This window comes from Calliphora vicina, chromosome 1 (assembly GCF_958450345.1).
Source record: "Calliphora vicina chromosome 1, idCalVici1.1, whole genome shotgun sequence".
In the NCBI taxonomy this organism is placed as follows: Eukaryota; Metazoa; Arthropoda; class Insecta; order Diptera; family Calliphoridae; genus Calliphora; species Calliphora vicina.
Window position 1 is genome coordinate 171,406,515 of NC_088780.1, and position 15,573 is coordinate 171,422,087.

The following is a 15,573-nucleotide window of genomic DNA, read 5'->3' on the forward strand; positions in this document are numbered from 1 at the left end:
GGGACTTGCATTTTACATTAAAAACCAGTAAATTTGACAATGAAAATTATTTATTTCATTAAATAAAAAATATAACAAAAACTAAAACTAAAACCTTCAATTCTCTTGATCAGTGTTGTAAAGATGATTTCTGTTTCCGCTAAAAATGTTACCAGTTTTTATATTGTTTAAATACCTATTAACATATTTTTTTATTTAATTTAGTTTTAAAAATTTTGTAACATAATAACTAGAGTGATCAAATATTCGACATATTCCAAAAACCGGTTTTCGAATAATTCGAAAAAGCGTAATTTTTAAAAACCGGTTTTCGGTTTTTTCAATGAAAAACCGGTTCGAATAACCGGTTTTTTAAATTTTTTACGCGCGACTGCGCCTAGTACTTGATGTATAACTTGTTAATGACATTGAACATGAAATCATATTACACATTTAGAAGAAAAGTGCTGTGTAAAGTAATCACTAATTATTAAAAGTAATCGCAAAATCTTAAAATAAATAAAAAAAATATTCGATTTTGTCGAATAATTCGAGACAAAAAAACCGTTTTGTCGAATAACTCGAAACCCGACCTTTTGTAAAAACCGGTTTAAAAAAACCGGAAAATTGGAAAATAACCGGTTTTTCGAATAATTCGAAAACCGGTTTGACCACTCTAATAATAACGTAACGCAACGACACCTTATTTTACAGAAACCGAAATCAATTATTTGTTATCTACATTAATTTAATACTGCAAAACTAATTTTACCTCAAATCATTGATATTGGAAACAAAAAATAATTAATATTTAACATAAATATTTTTCAAACAAATATGAACTTTATGATGGTGAAAAAATCATAGCAAAACTGAAAATTTTACAACTTTTGTATCAATATAATTAATATCGAATGTTAGCTCCTAAAACGTAAAAAATCTCGGAATTACCAGGTAAAAAATCAGCATTTGTTAATCCCGACAAATCCGGAATTTTCGGGTTCCCTATCCATTATCAAAATAATCAAAAATACTGCTACCGATAAATCACATTCACGGAAATAATCCAAATTAGCATTACCGTTACCGTTTCAAATCGGTAGCCAACCTTGGTTTAAAATGTTTAAAATGCCTACAGACCCCATTTAGAATTTCAGAGACAAAAAACTTAATAAAATGAAAATGGTTGTGGTTACAAGTATGATTTTCTTTAATAAAGTCATTATTTTTAAAAATATAAAGCTAAACATTTGTGAGGACGTGTGCCAATATCCATTAAATACCCAATTTTGAATTTTTTTGTTGTTATGCCCTTTTGTATTTCACTTGACGATATACTTAAATCATATATAGATATATAGATATCTTTTGCAATAATTCAAAAATTCGTCATCAGCATTTCAAGAGAGAACTTCTGATTTTCTACGATAAAAAACAAATACATGCATTTAATATAATCACATCAGACCTTAAAGACATCCCTATTCTGAACTGACCACTACCACCATTATTAATTTGCTTTGTGTGCGTGCATTTAAATAGGAAAAATGGCAAAACTTTTTTATTACTTTTAATTGTATTTACTCATTCTATTTTTCTTTTGAATAATCCGTTTCCATTTTGTGTTACCATTTTCCTCTTTTTCTTTTTCTTTTTTGTTTTGTATTTTAGCCAACGCTGAGAAACTTTTTGATATGCCCATGCAAGATTACAATGAGTTTTCACGTATTAAAGACGACTACGAAGGCATGCAAATTGTAAGTTAAGAACAACTAAATACTACTTTCAGTAGAACTTCTACCACTACTCGCACTACTGCTGCTGCTACTGCTATGAGGACTATGAGGAAAATGTTCATAAGAATCTTTTCTCTATTTAGCACACAGATAAAGTTTAATTTTTCAATTAAATTATTTGTGTAGCTGTTGAGTAAACTTCCTTTCCATCTTCGTCTGCATCTCCTTGTTCTGAGCCGTCTCTCATTGTTCTGGTAGAGCAGCAAAAGAAGCATAGAAAAAATAAGCAAAACATGAAATAAAACTAACCTAAAGATGATTGAATATCACCTTTTGCATTAGTTGTTTTTCTTTTTCATTTAATTCACTTTTCGTTCAGCTTTTTAATTTTTTTGTTTTCTTTTAGGTTTACAAATTATACAAAAGCCAAAAGGCAGCTCGTGAGGGATGGTCGAAAACTTTGTGGGCCGATTTGGATCCTTCGGTATTGACTGAGGGTGTAGAGAGTTTTTTTAAAGAATTTCGTAAACTATCAAAACAGGTAAGAAGAAAGTATTGGCACCAAAACTTCACATCCAACATCACTGCTGTGTTTCAAATTGTATGATGATGTTGCCATGGATGGATGTCGTCGATGGACTTAAATGATTTTTGATGCCAATAAAACTTTCGTAATTAGTTTATGAAACGAAAATGACTAAAGTTTTAAGCAAATATCCGCAAAAAGTAAAAGAAATTAATTATTTACTTAAAAGTTAGTTGAATTTTAATGAAATTTATTTTAAAAATTGCCACATATCCTCCTCACATATAACAAATAGAGATCTAAATTTATTCTTAGGAGTTTAAACAAATTGCTTAATTTTTATTTGAAGAAAACATACAGGCGAATTTCTCAGAAACATTACATACAGTGACGGACAATAATACAAAATAACCAACCAATTTGAATATCTGTCACAGTTAATTGAAATTTAAAAACTTATTTAGGTTACACTAAACTAACAATTATGAAACTTTAAATAAATATGATAAATCGCACTTTTATCTACTGGCTAATTCGTATATAGTTTTCATGAATTTAAATATTGTTCAATATGCTTCTTAGTGGACACGTTCAAAAGTTGTGTAGAGTCTTTAAAATTTTTATTATCTTTAAAATTGGACATATGTCAAGATCAGTTTGTATTTAATGCATTCGAGAACCCAATGTTTTCACATACATATGTATGTATGTAGGTATATTATTTTTGTATCCTTCTTATATCAGCAACCAATAGATTTCATGGGTGGTGGTCTAATACACACATTAATTTTGACACATGAATGCTGACTAAAGGCGCACATTCGCCTGTGGACACCAAAATGTTTTGATTATAAAATCATCGAGTGTTCGAAACACAACAAATCCATACATAATTTGTTGAGATAAAAATGTGTGCAAAATTTATTGCTCTAATTGAAAATATTTCATAAAAATTTGTTTTATTAAATGATAGAGATGATTTATTGTATTATTTGATAAAAATGCATTTAATTCATTTCCTAAAATTATTTAAAATGCTCATTTGTTTAAATGTGACTAAAAACATTGTTTGTTTTGTGTGGGGAGACTAATTTGCTAATATTTAATTGAAAACATTCAATACTTCTTCTATGGTTTGAATTAAATAGTTCAGCCAGCATAAGATAAATAAAAGCTGAGAAACTGAAGTCGATTTATGATAAAATTATAAATAAACTGACATTATATTAATAAAAATTAAATTCTTTTGATAAAATTTGTTGATATATTTAGCTTTACAATGCTCAGATAAACGAACGGACAATGTAATGACAGTCCCATTCATTAAAATGTTGAAACTCTTTATAATTTACGACCGTATTATGAATATTACGACAATGACAATTTTAGAACAAAACTCGGCTTAAAAAATCTAAGCGGTTACCATTAATTATATTTGCTCGCCATGATTAGTTTTTGAAATTCTAACACTTGCTCTCTTTTGGTTTAGAAGTTATTGTAACTATAGTTAGACTAATATCCTAATATTAGACGATATTACGCTTATTAAATCTTGTAAATTCGATCAACATAACGGCTACGTTCCACTATGAATTGTACACAGAGAAAACAGATTCGTGATAGCAACCGAATTTGTTGCCAATCGATTGATTCTGTCTTAGTGACTGAATTTTACAGTTGCGGCTACAATATTTTGGAAGGGGCAACTAAAGTTTGGTTGCCTCAACTGAAATTTTTCTTTATCAATTGACTTTCTGTTGTTAGAACTGAAAAATTCTATGTGTGCAACCGAATCATTCGATTGGCAACAAATTCTGTTGCTATCACGAATCTGTTTTCTCTGTGTATATGACTTAATTCTAACAGGTACATCAATGTAATCTATCAAAATGTATTGTAATTTGTACCCTATGATAGCTCTTGGATGATTTACAAGTGATGCTAAGAGGAAATTATACAAAATAATTTAATTAAAAAGTAATTATTATTAATTATTAAGAATTGCGCAAATAAGTGCTTGCCTAAAAAAAAAACTAATTTTCATGGTAATCTAAGATATAGTCCCTTAATATATTTTCTATACGTTTAAATATAGATGTTGATATAAAAATGTTGGTTTGTTTTGTCTGTTGAAATCAACTTGATGCAAGCCCAAAATATCTGACGGGTCCAAATCTTGTATCAATATATCAGATGTGTTCGTTCGAGCATTTTGTGACTGTAAATCAGCTCCATCAGTTTAAAAATATAGATTCGAGCCAGGTTGATATATTAACAAAAAAAAAACTATTTGCAAAAAAAATATCTCCAAGTTTTACAGCGTTTTGTGGGTGATCTTTTTGGACAACCGCGAAAAAGTAATACCATTTTTTAAATAACGTTCAATGGTATATTCGACTATGCTAGGGCCATTATGATATGTATTTGCCCTAATGTATGTATATAAATATGTACAGACAAAGCTCTGATATAACGAATGTATTTGCATTAGCAACCTTATATGTAGTTATAACAAATAAATTTGAATATGATCAAAAGACAATAAACATTGGACTAAAAATCTGAATTAGTTGCACGATATGACGAATTGTTCAGATTAACGAAAAGGCCTGGCATTATATAATTCGTTATACCGAGCATTGCTTTAACTTGCATACATATGTTCCATTAATCTAAACACATTTGTCTCGTTTTAAAATTGGTGTGACAGGTGCGACAACTACCAGTTGGTCAGATGCTGGAGCTACAAATGAAACAATTCAAAGGCACCGTGCCACTGATGGTGAGCTTGAAGAACGAAGCATTGCGAGAACGTCATTGGTTGCAATTAATGGAAAAAACGGGACAGTACTTTGATATGACACCAGAACGTTTTACCCTCGAAAATATGTTTGGAATGCAGTTGCACAAATATCAGGTACAACAATGTGAAGCAACCAGACACATGTGCCTGACGTGGTGCTAATGTTTTGTCAACAATCAAACCAACAAACTACAAATATACATACATACTACATCCATGTTTGTTAGATGTAAAAACACCATAAACAAAAAACAATTATCCAAAGTGGTGTTATTTTTGCTGCAGTTGGCATTGTCAGTGTCATTGTTATTGTTATTGTATTGCACGTCTTAACAAACATTCAAAAGTCTTGACTACTGTGCCATACACCGAAAAGCAACAGCCCGAAAACTAACAACGAAAAAACTTGAAATACTTATGTACAATTGTATCAGTATGTTGTTGCCTTTAATGGTCACATTATGTTTGTAGTTTGTTATTTGGTTGAATGCATTTCTTACCAACAGACGTGTCTTGTCTATTTTTTTTTTTAACTTAAGTTTCATTTGTCTTTTTGTTTTTATTGAGCATTTACTATATTGGAGTTGTTGAGTGTTTGCTGTAATTCTCTACTGCCTTCGTTCTATTCAATAGGAAATTGCAGAGCAAATCCTAAATAATGCCATCAAAGAATTGGCCATCGAAAAGGGCGTAAAGGCAGTCGAGGACACTTGGGCCGTCATGAACTTTAAAGTGCACAAACATTACAAAGGCATCGAAGAGCGTGGCTATACTTTGGGTGCGGTCGATGAAATAGTTCAGGTGCTTGATGATAATTCAATGAATCTTCAATCGATGGGTGCCTCACAGTAAGTATACAACGCCAGCAAGAGTACGACACAAACCCATTTGGTGCAACAACAACCAACAGATTTTTTCCTTCAAGAATTCCATCTATCCGAATTGCACAGTGGTAAAGCAAACAATATTAAACTCTGATTTTAGATTTGGATTTAGTATACTAAATGTACCTATTGTAGATTATGATATAATCTATATACGTACATACAGTGAATGTCACTTAAAATCGTACACCATCGTAGTCAAATTTTATTCATTAGTTTTACAAAGTTGATGTTTTGGAAATATTTTAAAATGCTATTTTTATATTGTGTGTGCTATTACCTATCAGAAAATTGGGTATAATTTGAATTGCCCTTATCCACAAATAAAAAAATTGGGTAAGACTGTCAGTGCCCAGAATATCAACGATTCATTTAAAATCGTAAAGGCACTAAAAAGTAGCAAATGATACCCTACAAAGTATTAGGATTATTTAATATTAAAATTTTTTTTAATTTTTAAAGTTTTAATTATAATTTAATATAATTGTATGAATTTAAGAGAAATATGAATTTTGTGATGTTCTTTAATTTTCATCAATATTTTTTTTTAACGAATTGAGGTTTTGTTAACTTTTTTGTTGAAATACATATTTTTTGATCCAATTAATAAAATGACTTTTAATTTGTTATATAATCACCTATTATTGCCTGTATAATTTCATAATATTTAAAAAAAATATGTTGTACGATTTTGAGTGACAATTACTGTATGTATATAAAATGTATAGTAATTCATAAAATGAGAACAGCCGGGACGATTTCTGTAAAATTGTTTGTCAGTTGTTCGTATTTTGGAGGTGAAGGTTTTTCCGGAAGAAAATTTTGGAAAATCCCTCCGGAAAAGTCGGAAAATTGAAAAAATCAAAAATCGAGTTTTTGTATGAAATTCTGAAAGAGCATGTTGAGTAGATCAGTTTTGTAGAATAAACTTAAAGTCCAGCTGGTCTGAATTTTTTTACAGTGAGTCAAAGTTTTCATTTTTTGGTCGAGGGAGCATGATACTAAATGAAAAAAAAATTATAAGTTAATGTCTGAGAGAATTTTCATTTTCAAATATCAGCTATATCTTCTTCTATATAAATAAAAATCAAATGTCGTTCGTTGGTAATTGCATCAGTTGAGAATCAGTTGTTGGTCAAAGTCCAAAGTTTTTACGAAATGAAAAATTGACCACACCCACTTTACGCTAATTTGTTTTTAAATGTTCGCAATAGTCCACAAAAGTATTTTACGATCTGTGATCACTCATATTTCTAAACAAAAATCGATTTTTTATATAAAAATTCAAAATATCTAAATTCGCTAATAACTTGGTCAATAATTTTTTATAAAAAAAACTCAAAATATCTAAATTTGCTAATAACTTGGTCAATAAGCGTTTATCGAGTAAACGAGCTCGATCTGTTATCACTCATATTTCTGACCAAAAATCGATTTTTTATATAAAAACTCAAAATATCTAAATTCGCTAATAACTTGCCCAATAAGCGTTTAATCAAGAAAACGAGCTCGATCTGTTATCACTGATATATTTCTGACCAAAAATAGATTTTTTTTAAAAAAAACTCAAAATATCTAAATTCGCTAATAACTTGGTCAATAAGCGTTTAATCGAGAAAACGAGCTCGATCTGTTATCACTCATATTTCTGACCAAAAATCGATTTTTTATAAAAAAAAAACTCAAAATATCTAAATTCGCTAATAACTTGGTCAATAAGCGTTTAATCGAGTAAACGAGCTCGATCTGTTATCACTCATATTTCTGACCAAAAATCGATTTTTTATAAAAAAACTCAAAATATCTAAATTCGCTAATAACATGGTAAATAAGCGTTTAATCAAGAAAACAAGCTCGATCTGTGATCACTCATATTTCTGACCAAAAATCGATTTTTTATATAAAAACTCAAAATATCTAAATTCGCTAATAACTTGGTCAATAAGCGTTTAATCGAGAAAACGAGCTCGATCTGTGATCACTCATATTGCTGACCAAAAATCGATTTTTTATATAAAAACTCAAAATATCTAAATTCGCTAATAGCTTGGTCAATAAGCGTTTAATCGAGAAAACGAGCTCGATCTGTTATCACTCATATTTCTGACCAAAAATCGATTTTTTATAAAAAAAAAACTCAAAATATCTAAATTCGCTAATAACTTTGTCAATAAGCGTTTAATCGAGTAAACGAGCTCGATCTGTGATCACTCATATTTCTGACCAAAAATCGATTTTGTATATAAAAACTCACAATATCTAAATTCGCTAATAACTTGGTCAATAAGCGTTTAATCGAGAAAACGAGCTCGATCTGTTATCACTCATATTTCTGACCAAAAATCGATTTTTTATAAAAAAACTCAAAATATCTAAATTCGCTAATAACATGGTAAATAAGCGTTTAATCAAGAAAACAAGCTCGATCTGTGATCACTCATATTTCTGACCAAAAATCGATTTTTTTATAAAAAAACTCAAAATATCTAAATTCGCTAATAACTTGGTAAATAAGCGTTTAATCAAGAAAACAAGCTCGATCTGTGATCACTCATATTTCTGACCAAAAATCGTTTTTTATATAAAAACTCAAAATATCTAAATTTGCTAATAACTTGGTCAATAAGCGTTTAATCGAGAAAACGAGCTCGATCTGTTATCACTCATATTTCTGACCAAAAATCGATTTTTTATATAAAAACTCAAAATATCTGAATTCGCTAATAACTTGGTAAATAAGCGTTTAATCAAGAAAACAAGCTCGATCTGTGATCACTCATATTTCTGACCAAAAATCGATTTTTTATATAAAAACTCAAAATATCTGAATTCGCTAATAACTTGGTCAATAAGCGTTTAATCAAGAAAACAAGCTCGATCTGTGATCACTCATATTTCTGACCAAAAATCGATTTTTTATATAAAAACTCACAATATCTAAATTCGCTAATAACTTGGTCAATAAGCGTTTAATCAAGAAAACAAGCTCGATCTGTGATCACTCATATTTCTGACCAAAAATCGATTTTTTATAAAAAAACTCAAAATATCTAAATTCGCTAATAACTTGGTAAATAAGCGTTTAATCAAGAAAACAAGCTCGATCTGTGATCACTCATATTTCTGACCAAAAATCGATTTTTTATATAAAAACTCAAAATATCTAAATTTGCTAATAACTTGGTCAATAAGCGTTTAATCGAGAAAACGAGCTCGATCTGTTATCACTCATATTTCTGACCAAAAATCGATTTTTTATATAAAAACTCAACATATCTAAATTCCCTAATAACTTGCCCAATAAGCGTTTCATTAAGAAAACATGCTCGATCTGTGATCACTCATATTTCTGACCAAAAATCGATTTTTTATATAAAAACTCAAAATATCTGAATTCGCTAATAACTTGGCCAATAAGCGTTTAATCAAGAAAACAAGCTCGATCTGTGATCACTCATATTTCTGACCAAAAATCGATTTTTTAAAAAAAAAACTCAAAATATCTAAATTCGCTAATAATATGGTAAATAAGCGTTTAATCAAGAAAACAAGCTCGATCTGTGATCACTCATATTTCTGACCAAAAATCGATTTTTTTATAAAAAAACTCAAAATATCTAAAGTCGCTAATAACTTGGTAAATAAGCGTTTAATCAAGAAAACAAGCTCGATCTGTGATCACTCATATTTCTGACCAAAAATCGATTTTTTATATAAAAACTCAACATATCTAAATTCTCTAATAACTTGCCCAATAAGCGTTTCATTAAGAAAACATGCTCGATCTGTGATCACTCATATTTCTGACCAAAAATCGATTTTTTATATAAAAACTCAAAATATCTGAATTCGCTAATAACTTGGCCAATAAGCGTTTAATCAAGAAAACAAGCTCGATCTGTGATCACTCATATTTCTGACCAAAAATCGATTTTTTATATAAAAACTCAAATATCTAAATTCGCTAATAACTTGGTAAATAAGCGTTTAATCAAGAAAACAAGCTCGATCTGTGATCACTCATATTTCTGACCAAAAATAGATTTTTTATATAAAAACTCAAAATATCTAAATTCGCTAATAACTTGGTCAATAAGCGTTTAATCGAGAAAACGAGCTCGATCTGTTATCACTCATATTTCTGACCAAAAATCGATTTTTTTATAAAAAAACTCAAAATATCTAAATTCGCTAATAACTTGCCCAATAAGCGTTTAATCAAGAAAACAAGCTCGATCTGTGATCACTCATATTTCTGACCAAAAATCGATTTTTTATAAAAAAACTCAAAATATCTAAATTCGCTAATAACTTGGCCAATAAGCGTTTCATTAAGAAAACATGCTCGATCTGTGATCACTCATATTTCTGACCAAAAATCGATTTTTTATATAAAAACTCAAAATATCTAAATTCGCTAATAACTTGGTAAATAAGCGTTTAATCAAGAAAACAAGCTCGATCTGTGATCACTCATATTTCTGACCAAAAACCGATTTTTTATAAAAAAAACTCAAAATATCTAAATTCGCTAATAACTTGGTAAATAAGCGTTTAATCAAGAAAACAAGCTCGATCTGTGATCACTCATATTTCTGACCAAAAATCGATTTTTTATAAAAAAACGCAAAATATCTAAATTCGCTAATAACTTGCCCAATAAGCGTTTAATCAAGAAAACAAGCTCGATCTGTGATCACTCATATTTCTGACCAAAAATCGATTTTTTATAAAAAAACTCAAAATATCTAAATTCGCTAATAACTTGGCCAATAAGCGTTTCATTAAGAAAACATGCTCGATCTGTGATCACTCATATTTCTGACCAAAAATCGATTTTTTATATAAAAACTCAAAATATCTAAATTCGCTAATAACTTGGTAAATAAGCGTTTAATCAAGAAAACAAGCTCGATCTGTGATCACTCATATTTCTGACCAAAAACCGATTTTTTATAAAAAAAACTCAAAATATCTAAATTCGCTAATAACTTGGTAAATAAGCGTTTAATCAAGAAAACGAGCTCGATCTGTGATCACTCATATTTCTGACCAAAAACCGATTTTTTATAAAAAAAACTCAAAATATCTAAATTCGCTAATAACTTGGTAAATAAGCGTTTAATCAAGAAAACAAGCTCGATCTGTGATCACTCATATTTCTGACCAAAAATCGATTTTTTTATATAAAAACTCAAAATATCTAAATTCGCTAATAACTTGCCCAATAAGCGTTTAATCAAGAAAACAAGCTCGATCTGTGATCACTCATATTTTTGACCAAAAATCGATTTTTTTATATAAAAACTCAAAATATCTAAATTCGCTAATAACTTGCCCAATAAGCGTTTAATTAAGAAAACAAGCTCGATCTGTGATCACTCATATTTCTGACCAAAAATCGATTTTTTATATAAAAACTCAAAATATCTAAATTCGCTAATAACTTGCCCAATAAGCGTTTAATCAAGAAAACAAGCTCGATCTGTGATCACTCATATTTCTGACCAAAAATCGATTTTTTTATATAAAAACTCAAAATATCTAAATTCGCTAATAACTTGGTCAATAAGCGTTTAATCGAGAAAACGAGCTCGATCTGTGATCACTCATATTTCTGACCAAAAACCGATTTTTTATAAAAAAAACTCAAAATATCTAAATTCGCTAATAACTTGGCCAATAAGCGTTTAATCAAGAAAACAAGCTCGATCTGTGATCACTCATATTTCTGACCAAAAATCGATTTTTTATAAAAAAACTCAACATATCTAAATTCGCTAATAACTTGCCCAATAAGCGTTTCATTAAGAAAACATGCTCGATCTGTGATCACTCATATTTCTGACCAAAAATCGATTTTTTATAAAAAAACTCAACATATCTAAATTCGCTAATAACTTGCCCAATAAGCGTTTAATTAAGAAAACAAGCTCGATCTGTGATCACTCATATTTCTGACCAAAAATCGATTTTTTATAAAAAAACTCAACATATCTAAATTCGCTAATAACTTGCCCAATAAGCGTTTCATTAAGAAAACATGCTCGATCTGTGATCACTCATATTTCTGACCAAAAATCGATTTTTTATATAAAAACTCAAAATATCTAAATTCGCTAATAACTTGGTCAATAAGCATTTAATCGAGAAAACGAGCTCGATCTGTGATCACTCATATTTCTGACCAAAAACCGATTTTTTATAAAAAAAACTCAAAATATCTAAATTCGCTAATAACTTGGTAAATAAGCGTTTAATCAAGAAAACAAGCTCGATCTGTGATCACTCATATTTCTGACCAAAAATCGATTTTTTTATATAAAAACTCAAAATATCTAAATTCGCTAATAACTTGCCCAATAAGCGTTTAATTAAGAAAACAAGCTCGATCTGTGATCACTCATATTTCTGACCAAAAATCGATTTTTTATATAAAAACTCAAAATATCTAAATTTGCTAATAACTTGGTCAATAAGCGTTTAATCGAGAAAACGAGCTCGATCTGTGATCACTCATATTTCTGACCAAAAATCGATTTTTTATATAAAAACTCAAAATATCTAAATTCGCTAATAACTTGGTAAATAAGCGTTTAATCAAGAAAACAAGCTCGATCTGTGATCACTCATATTTCTGACCAAAAATCGATTTTTTTATATAAAAACTCAAAATATCTAAATTCGCTAATAACTTGGTAAATAAGCGTTTAATCAAGAAAACAAGCTCGATCTGTGATCACTCATATTTCTGACCAAAAATCGATTTTTTATAAAAAAACTCAACATATCTAAATTCGCTAATAACTTGCCCAATAAGCTTTTAATTAAGAAAACATGCTCGATCTGTGATCACTCATATTTCTGACCAAAAATCGATTTTTTATATAAAAACTCAAAATATCTAATCAAGAAAACGAGCTCGAAATGTGATCACTTATATTTCTGAGCAAAAATCGATTTTTTATATAAAAACTTAAAATATCTAAATTTGCTAATAACTTGGCCATTAAGCGTTTAATCGAGAAAACGAGCTCGATCTGTTATCACTCATATTTCTGACCAAAAATTGATTTTTTATAAAAAAACTCAAAATATCTAAATTCGCTAATAACTAGGTCAATAAGCGTTTAATCAAGAAAAGGAGCTCGATCTGTGATCACACTCATATTTCTGACCAAAAATCGATTTTTTTATATAAAAACTCAAAATATCTAAATTTGCTAATAACTTGGTAAATAAGCGTTTAATCAAGAAAACAAGCTCGATCTGTGATCACTCATATTTCTGACCAAAAATCGATTTTTTATATAAAAACTCAAAATATCTAAATTCGCTAATAACTTGGTAAATAAGCGTTTAATCAAGAAAACAAGCTCGATCTGTGATCACTCATATTTCTGACCAAAAATCGATTTTTTATAAAAAAACTCAACATATCTAAATTCGCTAATAACTTGCCCAATAAGCTTTTAATTAAGAAAACATGCTCGATCTGTGATCACTCATATTTCTGACCAAAAATCGATTTTTTATATAAAAACTCAAAATATCTAATCAAGAAAACGAGCTCGAAATGTGATCACTTATATTTCTGAGCAAAAATCGATTTTTTATATAAAAACTTAAAATATCTAAATTTGCTAATAACTTGGCCATTAAGCGTTTAATCAAGGAAAGGAGCTCGATCTGTGATCACTCATATTTCTGACCAAAAATCGATTTTTTATATAAAAACTCACAATATCTAAATTCGCTAATAACTTGGTCAATAAGCGTTTAATCGAGTAAACGAGCTCGATCTGTGATCACTCATATTTCTGACCAAAAATCGATTTTTTATATAGAAACTCAAAATATCTAAATTCGTTAATAACTTGGCCAATAAGCGTTTAATCAAGAAAAGGAGCTTGATCCGTGATCACTAATATTTCTGACCAAAAATCAATTTTTTTATATAAAAACTCAAAATATCTAAATTCGCTAATAACTATTGACCTAGCTATATAAGCGTTTAATCAAGAAAAGGAGCTCGATCTGTGATCACACATATTTCTGACCAAAAACCGATTTTTTATATAAAAACTCAAAATATGTACATTGATTTACATGTAGTCTGTTGTTGCAAGTCTTAGGTTTTTGACAACAGACTTATGTTCTTTGTCTCTCAGTAACGCTTCTATGTATAATTTATTTTATGATACAGGACAACGTCTGTCGGGTCAGCTAATTTATATAAAATTCTGAATAAAATCAAAACAACTTGCTAACACTTGTCTCGTACACTCAAAATATTATGTAGGTAAATTCAACAGAAAATTTATTAATAATAACTATAAATGTATTCAAAAAACGGTCCGCTTTCATTTCATTGATTCAAAGGATTTTTTCATTTATTTTTTAATGTTGTTTCTATAAGTAACAAGTTACGTAAAAATAACTGATTTTTCTTTAGTTTTAGTGACAGCAAACGAAAAGCTTATATGTACTGAAAAACTATTTTTGTTTTTAGAATGAAATGAAAATAAATGACTGTAAATATTAATTGTACAGAAAAACATTTTTTCTTGTAGTTTTATTTTTAAAAAGTTAGAAAATAATTTCTTTACAAAAATAACTACATTTTCATTAATTTTTAACATTACGGAAAACTTTTTGAATAAACTACTATGAGTTACTGTAAAATATTTTTGAGTGTACCTATAAAAAGTTACATACATTAAAAGGTGGAAAATTAAAAAATAGGCTTTCTTGCATATTTCTTTATAAATTAGAACTTTGATTTAGATTTTTCCTATACGTATGCATGCTTTTTTTCTGAGTTTTTTTTATGCTTATTTTTTGAGCTCATTTAAACTTGCCCTGATAAAATCGTTTGAGATTTAATAATTACAAATTAACAAGTATGTATGTACATATATTGAATTTTTAATATACAAATCCATTTCAAACAGATTACAATTTCAAAATTTTTAAAATCTTCAATTTTAATGGAAATTTTTTTGAAAAACTGATGAATAATAAGTATGAACTGATGTATAAATCTTTCCCTATGAATTTTGTAATATTTGGCCATATATAAAATACTATAGAAAAATAAAATTCCAACATATTATAAAAACATTAGAGAAATACTATTGATACCTTACTGCCTACCGTTTTGTTTGAAAAAGGTATAATTCACAAATTCCAAACAAAATTTTTTAAATTGATTGTCGAAAGTAGTTTTTTGCAATAAATATTTAATAAATTTAAATTAAACATTAAAAAAATTTTAAATTATTATCGAAACTTGAAGAATCTTTTTAAATATTTTGAGAAATATTTAATATTTTGAGAAATATTTAATATTTTGAGAAATATTTAATATTTTAATATGTATTTTATCGACATTAATACAAAATATTAATCTCAAAAATTATTTACTTCTCATTGCACGAAAACACACTTAACTACAGGTTTATGCACGGACTCTGGAGGTAAGTTCGAACTTAAATGGAGCTCAAGTTTTAGCATTAAGGTCGATTAAGGGTCCAAATTACCTCCAGAGTCCGGGCATTAAGCTTATTTGTTAAACTAAATTCCAAATAACTTTTATTTCCTAAGCAAAAAAATAAAACTCTTAAAATTTTACAAGTAAAATAT

The 15,573-nt window shown here is 28.6% G+C and overlaps 1 protein-coding gene across 1 annotated transcript in view; it reads left to right on the forward strand.

Moving 5' to 3' along the window:
* Positions 1–15,573, forward strand: part of Dhc98D (Dynein heavy chain at 89D) — a 165,170-nt gene that overhangs the window by 55,980 nt on the left and 93,617 nt on the right. Inside the window, exons 27-30 of the mRNA XM_065498228.1 lie at positions 1,651–1,736; positions 2,122–2,256; positions 4,952–5,158; positions 5,678–5,892. Of these exons, the coding sequence (XP_065354300.1) occupies positions 1,651–1,736; positions 2,122–2,256; positions 4,952–5,158; positions 5,678–5,892 (643 nt within the window). The remainder of the gene's footprint in view (positions 1–1,650; positions 1,737–2,121; positions 2,257–4,951; positions 5,159–5,677; positions 5,893–15,573) is intronic.